Genomic DNA, 19,690 nt, shown 5'->3' on the forward strand with positions numbered 1-19,690 from the left:
TTTTTTAAATAAAATAAAAAAAAGAAAGAAAAGCCCATATCATAATAACTGGCCCAAGAAAAACTTCCTTCCTGGTGGGCTTAGCTGCCATCACAATGGATATGGCATTTTGTTGTACTGCATTTTTCATTTAACATGCAGGGTTTTCCTTTTCCTTTATTGTTACATTGTCTTTGCAATAATCATCTAAAATTTTATAACATCTTATTGAGTAGGTTGGATGGTACAAGACTTTCTGGTAGAAAATAGGGAAATCTCTGTAGATTTGGAGGTGTAGTGGATTGTAGAGAGACATGGGATGTCTGAGAGCGTATCTTTAGGAAGCATGGCCTTGACCTCCTATCCATTCTCTTCCTTTGGCTACCGTTGTTAACACCTGACCCTTCAATCTGGGTCTGACTTCTGCATTTCCTACCCTAGGCAAGAAGTATTTGCCATCCAAATCCCCAATTAGGTTAAGGTATGTTCTGAATATGAGTTGAGTAATATTGTTACCCATTATCGATATTTTGGCTCAATTTGCCCAACTAGGTTATTAGCATTCTGAGAATAAGTTTCCCTCTTAGCATCTGTGACATCTATCAGAGGGCTTAAAAAGCCGATGCTCAGTAAACATTTGTTGGTGGTAAATACGTTATTTGCCAACCTCCAGTGCCTTTCCCTGGCTAGGAAAGTAGTTGCTCAAGTGTGTAACCAATTCTGTGAGGCAAATGTGAAGGAATTTCTAAGGCAAACTTTTGTGTTGGGGTCTCAATGCAGCATAAGGCCAGTAACCACCACCTAAGAGACCTATAATTTCAAGGATGGTTCCTTCAATGAGATTCTGTCCCTGCATGTAATACCTTAAGTGTGATGAGAAGAGGACATCTCCCCTCCAAGAAAACAGATTATGAGATTTTTGTCTGTAGAGGCTTCTTTAGATAAACTAAAACATAGGAAAGAAGCTGGTTTGCCTATCTTTAAAAGGAGGAGAGTGCATCTTTATCTGTGAGAGCGCATACTGGAATATTTATGAGCGAAATGGTAGAGTGTCTGGGATTTTCTTTAGTTATACAAGACAGAGGAAAGTCAGTAGAGAGATACATGAGACCAGACTGGCCACAGCTTGTTGGAAGCTGGCTGATGATTAAATAAGAGTTCGTTCTGTCCACTTTTGAGTATGTTTAGCTCTTTCCGTGATAAAAAAAAAAAAAAAAAAAGAGTAAGAGGGTTGCATTAGGTTTGGACTGGAAAAATGATCTAGAAAAGTCCTCCACTCCCAGGCATGGTTTAGGCTAGACGACTGTCTTGGTTCAATTGTGAGGCTGTAGCGCCATCTAGTGTTTACAGCAGATCCCCACCAAAAGGATGACATTGCCAAAGCCCCTCCTTGTTCGAAGGTCCTTCTGTGAACTCCCTTGGCCTTCCCAGTTCCCTTGTGGGAAGGCCTGGGCCAAGGGAACAGGGCTTACTGGCTCAGGGCAAGGTCAGCACATGCCAGTTTGCAGGTGGTGGTGGCTGTGTTGGCGGTGATGGTAGTGAGGGTGGTGTGCGGGCTCATTGCTTGCCTCCCCCAGGCATGGGGAAGCAAACTGTGGACAGCAGTTGCCGTTTTGTGTGTGGCTCTGAAAGCAGGTGACCTTGCTGGAGGGTTCTCAGTGTGACCCAGGTGCAAAAATAGCCTCTCTTGTGACTGTGTGTGCTCAGCTCCCTGGCTTGAGCAAATAGCCCCTCACACCTGCACATTGTTGACTCGTTGTGGACACACAGCTACTTGTTTGCAGGTGCAAATGACTGTTTGTGTACCCAGACTTGAGGAGAGGGCCCCCCACCATGCTCTTCTTCAGCCCGCATTCCCTTAGAGCAAGTAGCTGGGCCACAGAGCTAGAGAATGTGGGACCTTAAACCCCAGTGCTAGGTCCTGGTGGAGGGAGAGCTCTTAAAAACCCTCCCTTCCAAATATCCCCCCCCCCCATTACTAGACAAGATCCCACTCCCACCCCTGGAGGTAGGACAAGAACTACCCTAATACCAGCGTAGCTGTACTTAGGGATGAAAAATCGGGATAGGATGTAAAATATTTTTCAAAATAGGAAGCAGGTACATGGAGTCAGAGAGACTTCTGGAAGTTCTGAGCCAGGCTTTATACAGATCATAGGGAATAAGAAGCCCACCCCAGCCTATCTCACCAGGGCAACTGAAATGGGCAGGAGTGAAATTTGTCGATTGTCAAATTCTGTAGACCTGGACGGTAAAGATGGTGATGCAGCGGGTTTGTCAACGACTGCAGGAGACTGACCATGATGGCAACGTGCCCGTGGGAGTGTGAGCAACACTAAGTCACAGTTGCTTGCAGTGCGGGCCTTCATTTTATGCAGTAGGCAGGAAAACATGTCAGACCAGGATCCAGCATATCAAACAGATACTGAAATGATGAAATGATGAAAATGATTTCAAAATTTCAAACAATGTAGTCCCTTTGGTTCAGTAATTCTACTTCTAGGGGAGCACCCTAAAAGAATAAGCAGAAATGCTAAGATTTGTGCACCAAATGAGCTGTGTTTACAAAACAAAAATCGGAAGCTGGATAGTGATTGAGTAAAAGTTTAATAATAATAATAAAGGATGGCACATTTGTATGATGATAATATACTGTGCTAAATGAGTTTACAAAGAATTTTTAAAAACTTTCATGTGTTTTATTTGAGAGAGAAAGAGCAAGAGCAGGGGAGAGGGGCAGAGGGAGAGAGAGAAAGAAGAGAGGAGAGAGAGAGAGAGAGAGAGAGAGAGAATCCAAAGCAGGCTTACGCCCAGCACAGAGCCCAATGAGGGGCTCAGTTCCATGACCCTGGGATCATGACCTGAGCTGAAACCAATAGTTGGATGCTTAACTGACTGAGCCACCCAGGCACCCCAAGTTTATGAAGAATGTCTAATGTGGGAAATGCCTTGGTATCAAGTGAAAACAGTTGGTTCAAAATTATATAGCTTGACCTTGACTAGGCACAAATATACGTCAATATATAAAGTACTGCAAAGGATATAATAGAACAAAATGTTAATAACACTGGTGATCTTGCAGTCATAGGATTACATATGATTTGTATTTTCTTTACACATTTTATTTTCTAATTTCCCAGAGTAAATTTTTTCTTTTTTTAATTGAAATGGAAAGGGATCTCCATTTTGAAGGGAAAAGTGAGGAAAAAGGTCTGGGCAGAATTCAGTGTTGGGTGAGACCTTCAGGGATACAGGCTCTGAAAGAGAGATAGGGATCAAAATCCAGGCTGCCGGTGGTCGCTGCCCGACTTTTCTTTTTCTTGTGACTGGTGAGAGCCTTGTGATGTCTGGGATGCCCGGGAGTAAAACTGTCCACTCCAGGGGTTGAGGCCAGAGTCAGGAAATGGGAGGCAGCCTGAGGTGATCCATCTTTTTACTTCTTGCAAGGAAAAGACATTATTTCTAGATTTCCCAGTGTAAGATTTCTGGGCCCCAACAAAGAATGAATCCTCTGTGTTACTCTCCACCCAGTAGACATGTTTGATGACTTCTCAGAAGGCAGAGAGTGTGTCAACTGTGGGGCCATGTCCACCCCGCTCTGGAGGCGCGACGGGACGGGGCATTACCTGTGCAACGCCTGCGGCCTCTACCACAAGATGAACGGCATCAACCGGCCCCTTATCAAGCCCCAGCGCCGGCTGGTAAGCAAGTGCCCGGCTCCTCGAGTCTGCCCTTCCCTCCTCCTCTTGGCCCCCGGCTTTCGGGCTCACACTTAGATGGGAAATGCCTAGGTTTTGAATTCTGGACTTCGAGTCGTGTTTGTTTGTTTGTTTAAGTTTATTTATTTATTTTTGAGGGAGACAGAGACAGCAGGAGTGGGGGAGGGGCAGAGAGAGAGAGAGAGAGAGAGAGAGAGTGAGAGGGAGGGAGGGAAGGAGGGAGAGAGAGAATCCTAAGCAGGCTTTGCTCTGTCCGCACAGAGCTGATGCAGGGCTGGAACTCACGTAAGGGTGAGGTCATGACCTGAGCTGAAACCAGGAGTCAGGCGTCCAACTGACTGAGCCACCCAGGCACCCCTTTCAAGTCCTCTTGAAAAGGAAGCGGGTTGAGGAGTTGGGTGGGTGGTTGGCAACATAGTAATGTCTCATCCCTTTAGAGTGAGCTTGAGCTACAAGGATGTTCCAGACCATCTACTTTAACACCTTAATTATGCAGAAGTGAAAAGTGAGGCTCAGAAAAGCTAACAGCCTTGCCCACAGTCACATGGCTACTGAGTCTCCTATCTGGAACCAGAGCTCAGGCTTCCTTGTTCCCAGTCCAGCCTTGCCTCCTACATCTCCTGTTTTCTCATCTATCCCATGAGCAAGGTGGACTCTTCCTTACCCTGTTTCAACTGATCGGTTGATAAAACCCAAAGCCCAGGGAGATTAAGCAGGGTGTATCAGGCCCTCTGGCTGGAAAAGTGTTTGTAATAGGGTTTTTGGCTTGTGGCTCCATGGTCTTTTCCAGTAGAATTTTCTTTTGACCACCACAAACTAGCTTTCGTGTACATTTGGAAGGGAGAAATAGAGGGGTTAAGTCCTGATGCTACCCTTCTCTCTGGTCACAAGGCCCATTCAGTCTTTGATGTATTCAAATACAGTAATTGTTCACCCACCACCCATGCCTGGTACTGGAAGCCCACATTTATTCTACTTTTGAGAAAAGCTTTTCTGCCTCCAGTGCCCAGTGCTTGCTGGGGTCTTTCATGAATGACTGATAATGCCACTAATGCTACAGTTAGGAAAAGAATTCACTCTACTTCTCCTACAGCTGAAGTCCTTGTTCTCATTCACCACCCCGCCCCTAGGCTCTTTTTTTTTCTTTTTCCTTTTTTTTTTTAATGTTTATTTATTTTTGAGAGAGAGAAACAGAAGAGAGAGAGGGAGACACAGAATCTGAAGCAGGCTCCAGGCTCTGAGCTGTCAGCACAGAGCCTGACGCAGGGCTCGAACTCACAAACCATAAGGTCATGACCCGAGCCGAAGTTGACTGAGCCACCCAGGCGCCTCGTGCTCTAGGATTCTCTTTTTTTTTTTTTTTTTTAATGTTTGTTTATTTTTAGAGGAGAAACAGAGCGTGAGGGTCAGAGAGAGAGAGGGAGACACAGAATCTGAAGCAGGCTTCAGGCTATGAGCTGTCTGCATAGAGCCCAATGTGGGGCCCGAACCCACAAACCGTGAGATCATGACCTGAGCTGAAGGCAGACACAACTGACTGAGCCACCCAGGCTCCCCGCCCCCGTGCTCTGGGATTCTTATACAGGACTACAGTGGCTGACCCTGCCACCCACTTAGGGCCAGCCCCTCGGTGCTCCCTGCGAAGTAGAAGCAGCAGCACTTGCCTTTTACTTGGACTTGAAGGGTTTGCCTTCTCTGTTGCAGTCTGCCTCCCGCCGAGTGGGCCTCTCCTGTGCCAACTGCCAGACCACCACCACCACCCTGTGGCGCCGCAACGCCGAGGGCGAGCCTGTGTGCAATGCCTGCGGCCTCTACATGAAGCTCCATGGCGTAAGTAACCCCACCACCAGGCGGGGTGAGCAGCCTACCAGCGGCCACACGTTTGTTTCCGTTATTCACTTCTTACTTGTCTTCCAACTTTCAGATCATAATCCATTTTTCCCATCTTAGCAAAGAAACCTAGATTTTAGAAGGGACCTTCCAGGCTGCGTTAGTCCGTTGGGGCTGCTGTAACAAAACACCACAGACTGGATGGCTTATAAACAACGGAAATTTATTTCCACATTCCTAGAGGCTGGAAGTCCAAGGTCAGGTGCCAGCATAGTCAAATGCTGGTATGGATTTGGGGAAATACTCTCCTATGTCATTGGTTTGCATGTGAATTACTGCAAGTATTCATTAGGAAATTAACCTAGTAGTTCTTACTAAGGACAAGAAACACACATATCTTTTGATTTTGGCAGCTCTGCTTTGGGGAAAGTAGTCTATAAAACAATAAAAGAATCAGTACCTAATGATGTGTGAACTGTTTATTGCTGTGGTATTTGTAGTGGCAAAAACAAGAAACAGTCATAAAGCCTCCTAAAGGAATGGTTGACTAAACTATGGCACAAACTATAGTGTGAAATATTGTGCAGATGTTTAAAAAATAATTAAGTCAGAGCCATGTATCTTGACCTGGAGTAACAAAACAGATTTGCAAAGTAATGTACATAGTATGACCTCATACTATGACCCCTTACTATGGGAGTAAGGGTGAGTGAAACACACACACGGATACAGATGGGTGGGTGAATGAATACACACATACATACGTGTATAGATATGTACATGTGCACACATGTTTGAGAATGTTTTAAAATGTAAGAAACATAACAGGCTGGTATTTCAATCGCCCCATGGGGACAGGATTGATGGTAGTGGAGTGGGAGGGGTTGTTACTAACTTAGTCTCATGAATCTAAGAAAAGATTCTTCATGAACATGAATTTTTTCATGTTTCCTTTCTTTTTTTTTTTTTAAATTAGGTGCTTAGTTTGAATTCCAGTGTAGTTAACATACAATGTTATATTCAGTTTAGGTGTACAATATAGTTGTCTTCCAACTTTCTATACATTATTTCTATACATTATTCACTGCTCATTGCGAGAAGTGTACCATGTTTTCTTATTATAGTGAGAAAAAAATAGCCAAAAATATACTTAAGAACATTCATAAGAAAATAGACTTCCTTCTGCAAAGAAGTGTATCAAGGATGTTTGTTGAATCACTGTAATAGTGCAAATTGAGGGGAAAAAAAACCTTCAGGAAGAAAATGGATAAAGAAATTCTTGTTCTTCAATAGGGGAATGGTAAAAGAAACTGATAAAGGAATATTATGCAGGTGTTAAACAGATTGTGTCCTCAAAAAAATTAAAAACAGAATTACCATATGACCGAGCAATCCCACTTCTGGGTATATATCCAAAAAAGAATTGAAAGCAGAGTCTTGAACAGATACTTGTATCCTCATGTCCACAGCAGCAGTATTCATAAGAGCCAAATATGAATGTAACCCAAGGGTCCATGGATGGATAAGTGAAATGTGGTCTGTCCACACAAGGGAATATTATCCAGCCTTTAAAAGGAAGTAAATTCTGACACATAGTACCAGATGGATGAACCTTGAAGTCATTATGCTAAGTGAAAGAAGCCAGTCACAAAAGGACAAATCTTGTACGATTCTACTCATATGAGGTACCCAGAGCTGTCAAACTCATAGAGACAGAAAGTAGAATGGAGGCTGCCATGGACCAAGGGGAGGGGGAAATAGGAAGTTAGTGTTTCATGGGTACAGAGTGTTAGTTTTGCAAGATGAGAAGTGTTCTGGGCATGGACGGTGGTGATGACTGCACAACAATGTGAATATACTTAACACAACTGGAAATGGTTAAGATGGTAAATTTTATGTTATGTGTATTTTACCATGATTGTTTTAAAGCAAGTACTGAGGTTGGTGGGGATAAACATGAGGGCTGTATTTTTCTGAAGTCAGGATGGGCTTCACGTGGGCCAAAGTGTGGGGCTGGGTGCTGGAGGGAGGAGAGGCTACTTCCCTCCAAAGGTGGGAACACTGACCTCTCAGTTGACTAGAAGGCAGGTTCAAGTTCACGTACTCTGATACCCTTCTCTCTCAACCATTCCATGTTTAATCTCTCAAGTGGCAATTGCTTTCCTTCAGTATTTCAGGGATGGCCTTTATTAGTGCCATATAGGAGAAAAGCACAGACCAGGAACTAAAAGAGTTGGGTTGGCCTGGCCTAAGAGAAACCAGCTGTGAGGAGGGCACATGTTTAAAAATACTAGAAAGATGACCCAGCAAGCCTGTTCCCCAGACACTTATTTAGGCATCTGTGAACGGTTCAGGAGCATGATGCTTGACAGTCGCTGCTTGTTTATCAGAAGTCAGTGCCGTAAAAGTGTTGCCGATGGATAGTTTATCTCAGGACCTGGCCTCAGGGCCATCTCCCCAACATAATCTCTGGTTGCTCCCCACCACCCATGGAAACACCACGATTTGCTCCAACCAGACTCAGTGCAGTGCAGAGCAGAGCTGCTCTATTTAGAGTGACTTCACATCTCAATTCACTGAGCTGCACCAGTTTCTGCCTATTTTCTTGGCATAATTATTAATAGCACCCCGTTTTCACTTTCACAGTGTCCTGATACTGCTGATAAACTAAAGGCTTTTGCACATACTGCTCCTGCTGCCTGAAATGCCTGCCTCTTGTCTACTCGACAGCCTCCCACAACTTAGGCATCACCTCCTCAGCGAAGCCTTCCTTGATGTGGTCATGTGCCTCTTCCCCTCCTCCCGGGCCAAGGACAGAGCTTAGTGTTTCTTTTCTGTTCCCCCACATCATCTATGAGTCTGGTTGTTTCCTACTTGTCTGTCTTTCCCAGTAAACTGTGAAGCTCTGGAAGAAAGGAATGGTGTCTTTAAGCTTCCATTTCTCCAGAGCTAGTATAGTACACAGCATATAGTACAGTATGCTAGTATATTTGAACAGCATTGGTTTCTTTCTCAGCAGGAGCTCCAGGGGCTGATTCACTTAGTCCCAGCCCTAAGGTTTGTAGAGGAATTGCTTAGATGTTGCCTTCTCATAGTGTGAGTGTGTGTTTAAATAAGGTAGCAGATCACGTGCAAGTAGAAAACCGTATGTATTGACTTGTAACTCTCTAGGTCCCCAGGCCTCTTGCAATGCGGAAAGAGGGGATTCAAACCAGAAAACGGAAGCCCAAGAACCTTAATAAATCTAAGACACCAGCAGGTGAGTAAAAGCATTGTGTGTAATTATATTAAGAACTCAGTGGCCCTTGGAAATATGTAAAAGTCATGTATTCTTAGTGGGTCAGCTCAGGCTACCAAGGCATAATGATAGCATTGTCCATCCCAGCTATTCAGTTTAGTCCCTGCGGCTGTTTCCAATTTTCCACTTTCTCTCCAGCTGCTTTTGGGGAGGGGTGCTTTTCCCGTATGCTCCTCCCCTCCCCAGTCTCCGTCCTCTCTCCGCCCGCAAAAGGGGTTCCCTACCTTTAGGGGCTTCTTGCTCCCCAAGTTCAGCTCTTCGTGTCGCATACCTGCTGAATCCTGTGGTTCAGGTTGTGCAGATTGTTGTGTTAATCTCCCAATCAGTTTTCTAGGTGTGTAGGATGGTTTAGTGTTGGTCTGGCTGTATTTCATGGACGCAAGACACACAAAAAGCGTCATCCCAGCTATTCAGGAGAGAATGATAACCCACTGAAAAGTAACATCACCACGCAAAATTTTGGGAGCTTTTGAAGCAGGCTCAGATCAAGCTGCACAATTCTTTCCAGTTGCAAAGGCTGCACTGGGCCAGCTGGACCAGTTGTGGGCCAGAGAGAAAAAGAACATTACTGGTCCCTCCATCTTTGGTACTGCGGCCACTCAAGAACTCAGCTCCCTTATGTTCTCTTTGAGATAACAGGGATCTAGGAGGACAGGATTCCATTAATTTCAATCCACAGATTGATTTGTAAGCCAAAGTATAGTTAACATCATGTAGTACTTAGCATTCTAGAAAGCTGCTCTACAATTACTATTTCCCTGGTCCTTAAAGACCCCCTTAAGACCAATTATCTGCATTTTACTAATGAGCAAACTGGGGCTCAGAGAAGGCAGTGACTTAACCGGAGTCATACAGCTGTGAGTGGATAGACTTGGACCTAAAACCCAGGTTTTTCCACTTCAAGCTCCATATCCTGTCCAGTATGCCACTTTGCCTTTTCAGTTTCTAGATTAAGAATGAGGACTACTTATGCTCCTAGCAAGAGCATTCCCTCTTCAGTACTGCTACCAAATCAGAGATTTCACTGGGAAATGCTGCAGTTGCAGGAAAAATAAATCGGCTGATCCAGTGGAAAGTTTATCTTCTAATCTAAGGCATGACAAACAGATAAATTTTCCTTGTCCACTACTGAGAACATGACCCAAGTCCTCCTTTCCCAGATTCAACCATGGCTTACCCCTTCTGGCAGTATATCTGATTAGGTATTTTATTTTAGATCTTATTTATTATTACATCTTATTTTCTGTGTCTCATGCCAGTGGTCTTCAGCCTTTCTCCCTGTGTCCACACTGTTTTAGAAGCACAGCACATTCCCCTAGGTAACTTCACCTCTTTACATGTTGCAGTGATAGAGCAAGCATTTGGTTCAGGTGAGCAGCACCCCCCTATCCGAAATTCCCAGTGTAGGGAGCTAGATTGGGCAGCAAAACCTAATCTGAACAGACTCAGGCTATTTATAGTCTTTATTTATCCCATGTGTGAATATTCACATGTTTTGCTGTAGAACAATTAATGTGCTTAGTTATGGAGTATTGTCTCAGACTCCGCTGGGAGTATTCTATAATATACAGTATTAAAATCCAAAAACTTCTGAGTCCTGAAACATGTAGTCTCAAGGGTTTGAATAAGGGGTGGTGAGCCCGTCGCTTAAATTCTGATATTTTCAGTTGTCCCATTTTGAGAATTGTTGCCCTGCCCTGATGAAGGGCCCTGCTTCATTCCCCAGCAAATAGAAATAAAGCTGTTAGCACAGACCTACCCTGGCTGTCTCAAAGGACCACCATCCATTCGCCCCTGTCCCTGGTCTAGGTGTCCTGACTCTGCCTTATTTTAGGTCCCTCGGGTAGTGAGAGCCTTCCTCCCGCCACCAGTGCTTCCAGCAACTCCAGCAACGCAGCCACCAGCAGCAGCGAAGAGATGCGCCCCATCAAGACAGAGCCCGGGCTGTCGGCCTACCATGGGCACAGCAGCTCCATGGCCCAGGTACATCCCTGGGCAGGGAGATAGGGCTGCCTGTGGGATAGTACACCTCAGGCCACCAGGTGGCTGGGTCAGCCCTGGAACACGCGCTTCAGCAGGGCCCCAGCAGGTGGCAGCAGGAGCCGCCTGGTGCCTTTGGGGTCCTACCTGAGGCCCTATAGGGGCTATCTGCACAAGGGTCTATTTCAGCACATCTGATCACATTACAGTGATTTGGACGTACAACTACAACACACAGATGATTAGCAGCTCCTCTGTGCCAGGACCTTCAGAGACCAGGAGTGGGGAGGGACACATTATGGCACAGCCACAACCTGAATCAGACTGCATGCTTTGGGGGAGGGAGGTACAACTGTAGAAGGTTCTAGGAGGCGGCGCATGGGCTTTCTGAGCAAGTCTGTCTCCTAAGTGAGAGGTGGTGTGACCTTCTCTTTGAAGTTTGGGAGGGGATGGAAGAGGACCCTCCTGGCGTGGGCAGAGGTGTGGAAACTGTGGGGAGGGCAGGGTGGATGGGCAGGGGGTTGGTGAGGAGGTCACAGGCAGGCTGCCATTTAATGAGGGTCGGCTACAGGTCCAGCTTCACGTGTGTCCAGAAGATGAGTCAGCAGTCCTGTCCTTTCCCTCTTTCAAATATGATGGCATTCCTACTCCCCAACCCCTTCCCTCTTTGGTTCCCCTATTTGGGATTAGGGAAGTTCTGAGCTTGGTTATGGTTTCTAAGCAGTAACTAAGCTTGGTTACCGTTAACTCTGATCTGTCGTCTGCATGGACTTGAGGGAGTCTGTGTCCTAAAGAGCTTTTTACTGTCAGGGTAAAGAACCCGGGTCCCATAGGACCAGGAGAGCCAGGAACCTCTTCTGGGTGTGGATAAGATTGGCGTGGATCTGGATCACCTCTTCTGACGGTGATAAGATTGTGGAAGATGTCTCATGTAACTATCCGAGCCATCTGAGAAACCAGAATATCTACAAACCTCTACTGGGTCACAGTGCTCAGAAGCTGGTGAATCACACAGACCCTTTGGGTCCCACAGCACAGGGGTTAGGAAAAACAGAGAGAAATGTTGCTTGGTGCCTTGTCCTGCCCTTGTCCTAGGGCCCTCTCCCCTCATCCCTTTCCTGGGGTGGGAGCCAGCTGGGGGACATCTGTGCACCAGGGCTCCTCTCTCCAGCCCGGACCTCCCCTCCTGAGCCCTCAGGAGTGATTCTGTTGAGCTCATCTTGCGCTTTTTGTTTTCAGACGTTCTCAGTCAGTGCGATGTCTGGCCACGGGCCCTCCATCCACCCAGTCCTCTCGGCCCTGAAGCTCTCCCCACAAGGCTACGCATCTTCTGTCAGCCAGTCACCGCAGGCCAGCTCCAAGCAGGACCCTTGGAACAGCCTGGCCTTGGCTGACAGTCATGGGGACATAATCACTGCATAATGTCACCTCCTTCCCTCCTCAGATTTCGGCACAGACTTGGGACTTGGAGGACAGCAGAGATGAGGCTCTGGGCTCCCAGGGGCCAGCCTGCTCTGTTGGGGAATAACTCCAGAAGAACAACCGGGAAGAAACTTGAAGTTGACAATTTGGCTTAGGGGAAGTGGGTATTGGATTTTATCGGATGCCTTTTCAAGGGTAGGCGACTGGAAAGAACCCAGACTCTGATCTGGAAGAACCCACCCTTCACTACAAGCACATTTAAGTCCCTTCTGTGGAGTAAGAGACTTCTTTCTTATTTTCCGCCCTACCCCTCCCCTACAAGAGACGAGATATCTTTCTCCTCTGCCTTTCCACCACCATGACCTAAGATGGTGGCTTTTCCATGGTGTTCCTAGCACCGGGGCTCTGAGGGTGGGTGAAGGCTCTGGGACCCCTGGTCCAGCCTGAATTTGGATGCGACAAGCCCCTCCGGGCAGCTGCTGCCCTTGTCCAGCACTCCCCCTTCAGGTTTGGCATACTCCTGCTTTCCTCAATACCGAATCTTGGCTCCTGAAACGTTGCATATAGCGCCCATGCTACTGAGGGCTTCGTGGAGGAGATGGAGGAGAGGGCCACTTCACCCACTGCCACGTGTGGCTTGGGCAAAATTGCAACTTGGAACTTCGCCTCCCCCAAGTTCCTTTCCCTGACCCAAGGCTCAAGCCTCCGCTCCTTCTCCTCACCCCCAAAGCCTCTGAAAATAAAAATCCCTTCCACTGCTGAGTGATTCAGCTCTGCCTTCAGCTTGAACATGTCTCTCCCTCCACAAAACAAGAGCTTGGCAGCTTAGCCACACAGCAGCCTCCCCCACGCCTGTCCCCCCAAATCCTTCATCCACCCCTTCACACACAGGTGGGTCCCAAGTAAGTACAAAAAAAGTTCTGCTGCTAAAGCGAGTTTGACAAACACTCACCTAAGACTTGAGATCCTTCAGAAGAGCGTGTCTGGTGGACACCAGCCCCGGGGGTGGGCAGGGGGTTTCCGTGAATTCTTGTGCTTGGATCTCGTGGACGACCCTCTTGTTCTGCGGAGCTGTGTCTCTTGTTCAGACAGCAGGCCGAGTTCATCCGAGGGATGCGGAGCCCCTGCACCTACCTACATCCTTTCCCCAGAAGACATCTTCTGTCCAGGAGGCAAAAAGCTAGAGATCTTGCAACATACATTCAAAGCAAACAAACACAACATGACAAAAACTTAATGGAAAGACAACAACCGATAAGAGAAGTCACTGAGGGTGGGCCTTGAGGGAGTGTCCGGCCCTTGTATTGTCCTGGAATTGGCCTTCTTCTCCTCTTCATATTGCCGTTTCTGCCCGAGATGCTGGAGCTCCTCGCAAAGACTTCTCCTTCCTCGTCCTCATCGTCAACAGACCTGTAGCTGACTGTGGCCTTACCACATCTTTCCCCCAAATCCCCAGCTCCCAACCCCAAAATCCTACTGGCTGTAGCAGAGAATATTTTTAAACCAAGATTCTGTTTTAATCATCATTACGTTGCTTTCTTCCATGAAGGCCACCCTCATATACCTTCCCTGACCCACAAACCTGTTAACATTGTCTTAAGGTGAAATGGCTGTAAAATCAGTATTTAACTAATAAATTTATCTGTACTCCTCTTTTCCTTCTCCTCCCTCAGAAGTCATTACTGGGAGGTTCGATGCTGCCCTTTGCCAGGCAATCTTGAGCCACGGAAGCCCCTTCGCCGATCTGCTCACAGGCCGCATAAAATCGTTTTCTCCCTTCAGTCATTTATGGCAGTTGGCCAAGACTTCCTCTGTATGTGATGGTGGCTAGTGAAAAGAACACTCATCCCAGCCCTGCTACTGACTAGTTTGCGACTTTGACAGGTAACCTCTAGGCTTTGGTTTCCCAAGAGAGGGTTGGGCCAACCAGCCCTCAATAATTAAAGTTCCTATGGCCCAACAGTTGTTGCCCAATGAAGGGAGCCATTTCTAGGGCTTTCCTCAGGGCCAGCAGGGGCTGGGGCATGGAGCAGAGTGCAGGACAGTGGTCTGTCCAGCCCACCTGGTTTAAGACATGTCCTGGGGGGTCAACCTGAGTTGTTCTTGCCATCTTCCACTTCTCCTTTGTGGTTTGATCCAAGCAAGCTTCTAGAGAGGAGAGGAAATCTTCTCCTTTTTCCATTTCTTCACCATCTTCAGCTACAGAATTGTTTCATTGCTTCATCTTAAAAGCAGGGTGGGAGTGGGGGCAGTGGTCCTGAGGCCACCCTCTGACGCAGTACCTGTGGAATGGGACCCAGACAAGCAAACCTGCCCGCATTCAGAACTGTTCATGGTGCCTTCTGCCTTCTCTCAACTGGCTTATGCCAAACCCACTGGGCAACTGGTGGCCTTTGACCTTTCACAGCACCCCTGTTATTTTTGAGCAGGTAAGAAAAAAATGGAAACAACCATTATTTTACATAAAATCAGAAAAGCTCTTAAATTTGCTAAGGAATAGCCAAACCTATTAAGTGTAGCTACCATTCAGAAAGACAAGGAGCAGATAACTAACAATTAAGAGTAACAAAAGAGATTCAAAACCATAAATAAAACCTACCAGGATTTATGCTGGGAAGCACATGTTTTCTGACGATGAAGTCTCTGTTGAAGACATTTGCCACTTCTCTTTAGGAATGGCTTTCAGAACAGAATTATATACAACACCAGATCAACCTCATTCCTTGTATAGTCATAACTTGGGCTTCATCCTAGTTGGTATAATCAAGCTAGATTCAGCTTCCTTGCTCACTGGACTTGGTTGCTTCCCCAAATGAAATCCATTCTCAGAGGAGGTCAAGTTACTACCAATCAGGATATTCTAAAGGATGCAATTCCCAGAGGGTCGGAAAATGGCTGGTGTGGAAGGATTGGGGTGGGTGGGGGGCGGGGGGTTGGTCACTAGCAACGATGGTGTCATTAGAATAAGTGTCTGGCCTGACGTGGTGAGTGAAGCAACAATGCATGTGTCCAGGTTACAAAATCCTTCACATTCCCCTAGAGTCTCACCTCTTGCTATGACAAAACAGTCTTGTAATTTTTAATTATTTTTTATGTTATTATTTTTTAAGTGTATTTATTTTGAGAGAGAGTGTGTATGCACGTGAATGGAGGATGGGCAGAGAGAGAGGAAGCAAGAGAGAGAATCCCAAGCAGGCTCCACACTGCCATCTCAGAGCCCAACATGGGGCTCAATCCCATGACTCTGGGATCACACCCTGAGCCGAAATCAAGGGTTAAATGTTTGACCCACTGAGCCACCAGGGGGCCTTAGGATAAAACCTTTTGAAGCACAGTTTAAATTAATGGTGGGAGAGCATTAATCCTTAATATTTGACTTAAAAAATTTTTTTTGAGAGAGAGTGTGAGCAGGGGTAGAGGGAGAGAGAAAATCTCAAGCAAGCTCCATGCTCAGCACAGAGCCTGATGTGGGGCTCAGTCTCACGCCCCTGAGATCATGACCTGAGCCAACATCAAGAGTTGAATGTTTAACCAACTGAGCCACCCAGGCGCTCCCTTAATGTTTGACTTTTGAATTCCTTTAGGGGAATGATTGGTAGCACATTTATCTGTGATTATACTTGACTTCAGTTGACAATAGTGAGAATACATTTATAGTCCCTGAAGATGCACCTAATGGAGCTGGGGTAGAAGTTATTTGGATGAGCCTCCTACCCCTCGAGCCCCCAGAACTTGACATACATGAATACCGACTGCATGAGAAATAGCCATTTGGAAAGCTGCTTTTGGAGTGGAGGTGACTGTTTTTTGGCTTTTTAATCATTTTCTGACATTGGAGGCTAATCTTCAGATTGTATCCTTGGCTTGCTTGAAGCTAGACCACCAAAATGCCATGTCATAACAACACAGGTTTAAATCATCCCATAACCAAGGATCAGCCTCAGAGCTTCAGGGTTTAGCCTGGGAAGTGGAATCAGTCTTGTCCAGCTCTCCCCGCCTCCTGGGCACTTGCTTTCATTTCACTCTTGGCCTCCGGGAAACTGCTGGCCCGAGTGTGATTCTTATCTCCCCTCCAGTGGCTGTGGCATGGCATTTGCAAACAGACTAGTCTGTAACAAGGAGAACTAAATAATCCAAGCAAAGGTGACATTAAAACAGACCTGGTTTTTCAAAGTCAGTTTTCTTTTAGTCTGTGTGTTGCTTGTTCACTCTTCTGGCTGAAGCCTGGGAGATTTACAGAGGTGATCGATAGCTGTGTTATGGGTTACCAGGAACAGAGGAATCCGAAAAAGCCTGCAAGGCACCCACAGCTCCTGGGCCCAGGCTGTAGAAGTGATTGCAGGCTCCAAATGGGGAGGTCTTCAGATGGGTGCGAACAGGGAGCTTTTCCTCCTGAGTGAAGGGTGATAAATGAGATGTCCCCCCACCCCCCACCCCTGCACACTGCACATGACTCCCATCACGCACGCTCCAACCCCTCCCTGCTCTCTGGTGATTGTCTTCTCTTGTACAGCTGTGGTCGCTCTGGTTCACCTGAGAAACAAAGATGTGACTTCCTCCACCCTGGGTTTAGAAGAGGTTTTTTTAAACAGATGCACCTGCTCTTCTCATCACTGAGCAGTGGAGGTTTCTAAGCAGTGAATTTCTGACTGCAAGTGGTTCAGAAGCAGCTCAGTAGTAGTAAACAGTACTAGTGGATAACTCTAGTAGACCCCTCTTACAATGACTTGTCTCTTGTGCTGCCTCTTTAAGATGGATTTGCTCAAATGAAATGGATTGTAATTAGAGATGTGAAAACACTTAGATTCGCCATTCCTCCCTTGTTCTTTTCCTTAGAACGCAAATAAAAAATTGAAAATATCTGTTATTCCTAGCGTTCTTGATAACCTGAGACATTTGAGTTGGGGCACAGATGTAGTAAGAAAAGACTGACATAAGAGAATTCTAAACAGGCATACAAGCAGGACTCTCTGCCAAAGTGATAGGCAATGCCGTTTTGTACGCTTTTCATCCTAAAGGCATTGCTGTATTATTCCAAGCACCCCCCAGCACTGCTGTAGTGATGGGGGTTAGAAACACTTTTAGGAATCCACCTGTTTTCTCCCTGTCTCTCTGACATCCTTGACAGTAGCTTCATGGTGTAGCTCACCTTGCAGATTTCCTCAATGTGGCTTCCAGCCTTACCACAGCCGGAGTCCCCTTTACCCCGCCCACCCCTGCGTTAATTCGCATGTTTTGAAATTGTTCTATTTATATAATAATCTAGGCCTTTCCTTGTTTTTCATAGATCAAAAACACAACCATGTGTAAATTACACCTCAATTTTAAAAAGAACAAAAACATAACTGCCAATCTCTGCTACCAAGTACCAGATAGTTGATACACTGAAGTGACTGAGTTCCCACTCAAGGCAGATTTTTAGTCTGCTTTACAGTCTTGGTAAAGCAATTAGGAGGATGGTTACCTTGGGACTTTTTGACTATTTAAAAATTACTTGTGGGTTCCTATTGGGTGAATCTCAGTGTCTCTAGAAGGGGGCCGCTGGCATATACACACTCGTGGAATGGATTCTGTGTCCATCTCCATTCATGCTTCTGCTTCCTCAAAAAAGGGAGAGGGCCATAAAGAGTTAAAAATGGAAGTTTTTTTTTTTTTTTAAGTTTATTTATTCTGAGAGCACACACACGTGAGTGGAGGGAGGGACAGAGAAAGAGGGAGAGAGAGAGAATCCCAAGCAGGCTCCTCACTGTCCGTGCAGGAGCTCAATCCCACAACCTTGGAGAGAGAGTCCACTGGAAAGAGTAAAAAATGGAATTTGGGGCACCTGGGTGGCTCAGTCGGTGGAGCATCCGACTTCAGCTTAGGTCATGATCTCATGGTTTGTGGGTTTGAGCCCCTCATCGGGCTCTGTGCTGACAGCTCGGAGCCTGGAGCCTGCTTCGGATTCTGTGTCTCCCTCTCTCTCTCTGCCTCTTTCCTGCTCGCTCTCTCTCTCTGAAAAATAAACATAAAAAACTAAAAAAAAAATGGAATTTGAGGGTTCAGAAATTGTAGTCCAGGTCTGGCCATCGTCTGGCTGCACGAGTTGGGGCAGTTCACCAAACTGCTTTTCACCTCAGCATCTTTATCTGTAAAATGTTTTGGATCCAGCAGATCTTTAAGGCCCCTGTGAGTTCTAAGTAGTTGTGACAGCTGCCATAATCTGAAATTATCCTTGCCACGTCTGGTATCATACGAGGAGTGCATGCTACCGTTCCTGTTTGGTACTCCATCGTGTTGTGAGGATGATCAGGAAAGGACAGAAAAATTATTCCCCAGAGACCCACTGAATTAGATCTACCATCCAGGACTTCGGACCAACAGCTCTGAAACTACAAGAAAGTGGCCCACCTCTCTCTCAGTCTTACATACTCTCGTCAGTAAAGATGAAACCTCAGGGCCTGGAGTCTAGAGACTCCAGACTGATGTTCTTCGAATGGAAACCCATACCTTTTTTGCGTTCTAAGTAATGCACTTTAAAAAAAAAAGTTTCAGAAGCTATACATCCAGCAAGTATTGTCTCACAAAGTACCCACCTTGGAAACTACTTATTTTAATGCTGCAGCCATTGCAGAAATATATGTTGGAATTCCCTTTAGACACTCTCCAGAATCTGCTCATGTCAACCTAAGAGAACCAGGCTTATTGCTCATTGCTTCCGAGCCACATTCAGTGTGGGGCCCCAAATAGAATTATATCACCTGACCAAATTTTGTCACCAGTCCTTTCTAACTGCCTCTTTAAAGGATAGGAATTTGTCATCAAATGAAGAGCTATTGAGGAATGTTCTATAGACTCTGAAAGCTACTCCCAGCAAAGAAAGCAGGGGAAATGGGGGACATTTTCGGGTCTTCTATGGACGCCACACTGCAGAGGAAAGCATGCTATGCGCTAATTCTGGTCTGAGGTTTCCAGAAGAATGTTACTTACTTAGAACATTACTTATTTAGAACATTCTAAGTAAGTATTCTGAAAATATTATAAAAGCCAGGTCTACTTGCCCAGAAAGGTACCCACGCCCTGAGATTTTACCCGCTATTCATCATTTTAGGGGTTTCACGGACTCTGGAAACTTTTCCATATAACCCAGGTTAAGAACTCCTGCTCTCAGGCTCTGGTTTGGTCCAGTGCTGCAAGGCCAGGTCAGCTCCATCTAGGGTGTCCTGGCACTTGGTAGGACACGTTGGCTCAGAGTAAACCTTCCTATTTAGCTATGAAGTCAAGCAATCTATCAATCCCAGGGGCCCTGGTGCTGCTCTAGACTCCCAGGAGGCCCTGCAGCCTAAAATCCAGCTGTTTGCACAAGGACAGGGCCGAGGAATTCCAGGTAGTTCAACCTTACAGGATGGTATGGGTCTGGAGTCGTGGGAATATGATGAGGTTACAGGACACAAGCTGCTAAGGATTTGGGGAAGTTAATGTT

At 46.1% G+C, this 19,690-nt stretch overlaps 1 protein-coding gene across 5 annotated transcripts in view; it reads left to right on the forward strand.

Annotated features, from left to right (window-relative positions):
- The window catches only part of GATA4 (GATA binding protein 4), a 79,952-nt gene extending 66,069 nt beyond the window's left edge, over positions 1-13,883 (forward strand). For 3 of the 5 annotated variants that reach the window (XM_042983583.1, XM_042983585.1, XM_042983582.1), the window contains exons 3-7: positions 3,511-3,680; positions 5,403-5,528; positions 8,700-8,787; positions 10,661-10,809; positions 12,046-13,883. In XM_042983583.1, the coding sequence (XP_042839517.1) occupies positions 3,511-3,680; positions 5,403-5,528; positions 8,700-8,787; positions 10,661-10,809; positions 12,046-12,228 (716 nt within the window). In that variant the 3' untranslated portion in view covers positions 12,229-13,883. The remainder of the gene's footprint in view (positions 1-3,510; positions 3,681-5,402; positions 5,529-8,699; positions 8,788-10,660; positions 10,810-12,045) is intronic. The other 2 variants (XM_042983586.1, XM_007097136.3) reach the window with 1 other exon arrangement.
- Positions 13,884-19,690: the final 5,807 nt, after the last annotated feature.

Source organism: Panthera tigris, chromosome B1 (assembly GCF_018350195.1).
Source record: "Panthera tigris isolate Pti1 chromosome B1, P.tigris_Pti1_mat1.1, whole genome shotgun sequence".
NCBI classification, from domain to species: Eukaryota; Metazoa; Chordata; class Mammalia; order Carnivora; family Felidae; genus Panthera; species Panthera tigris.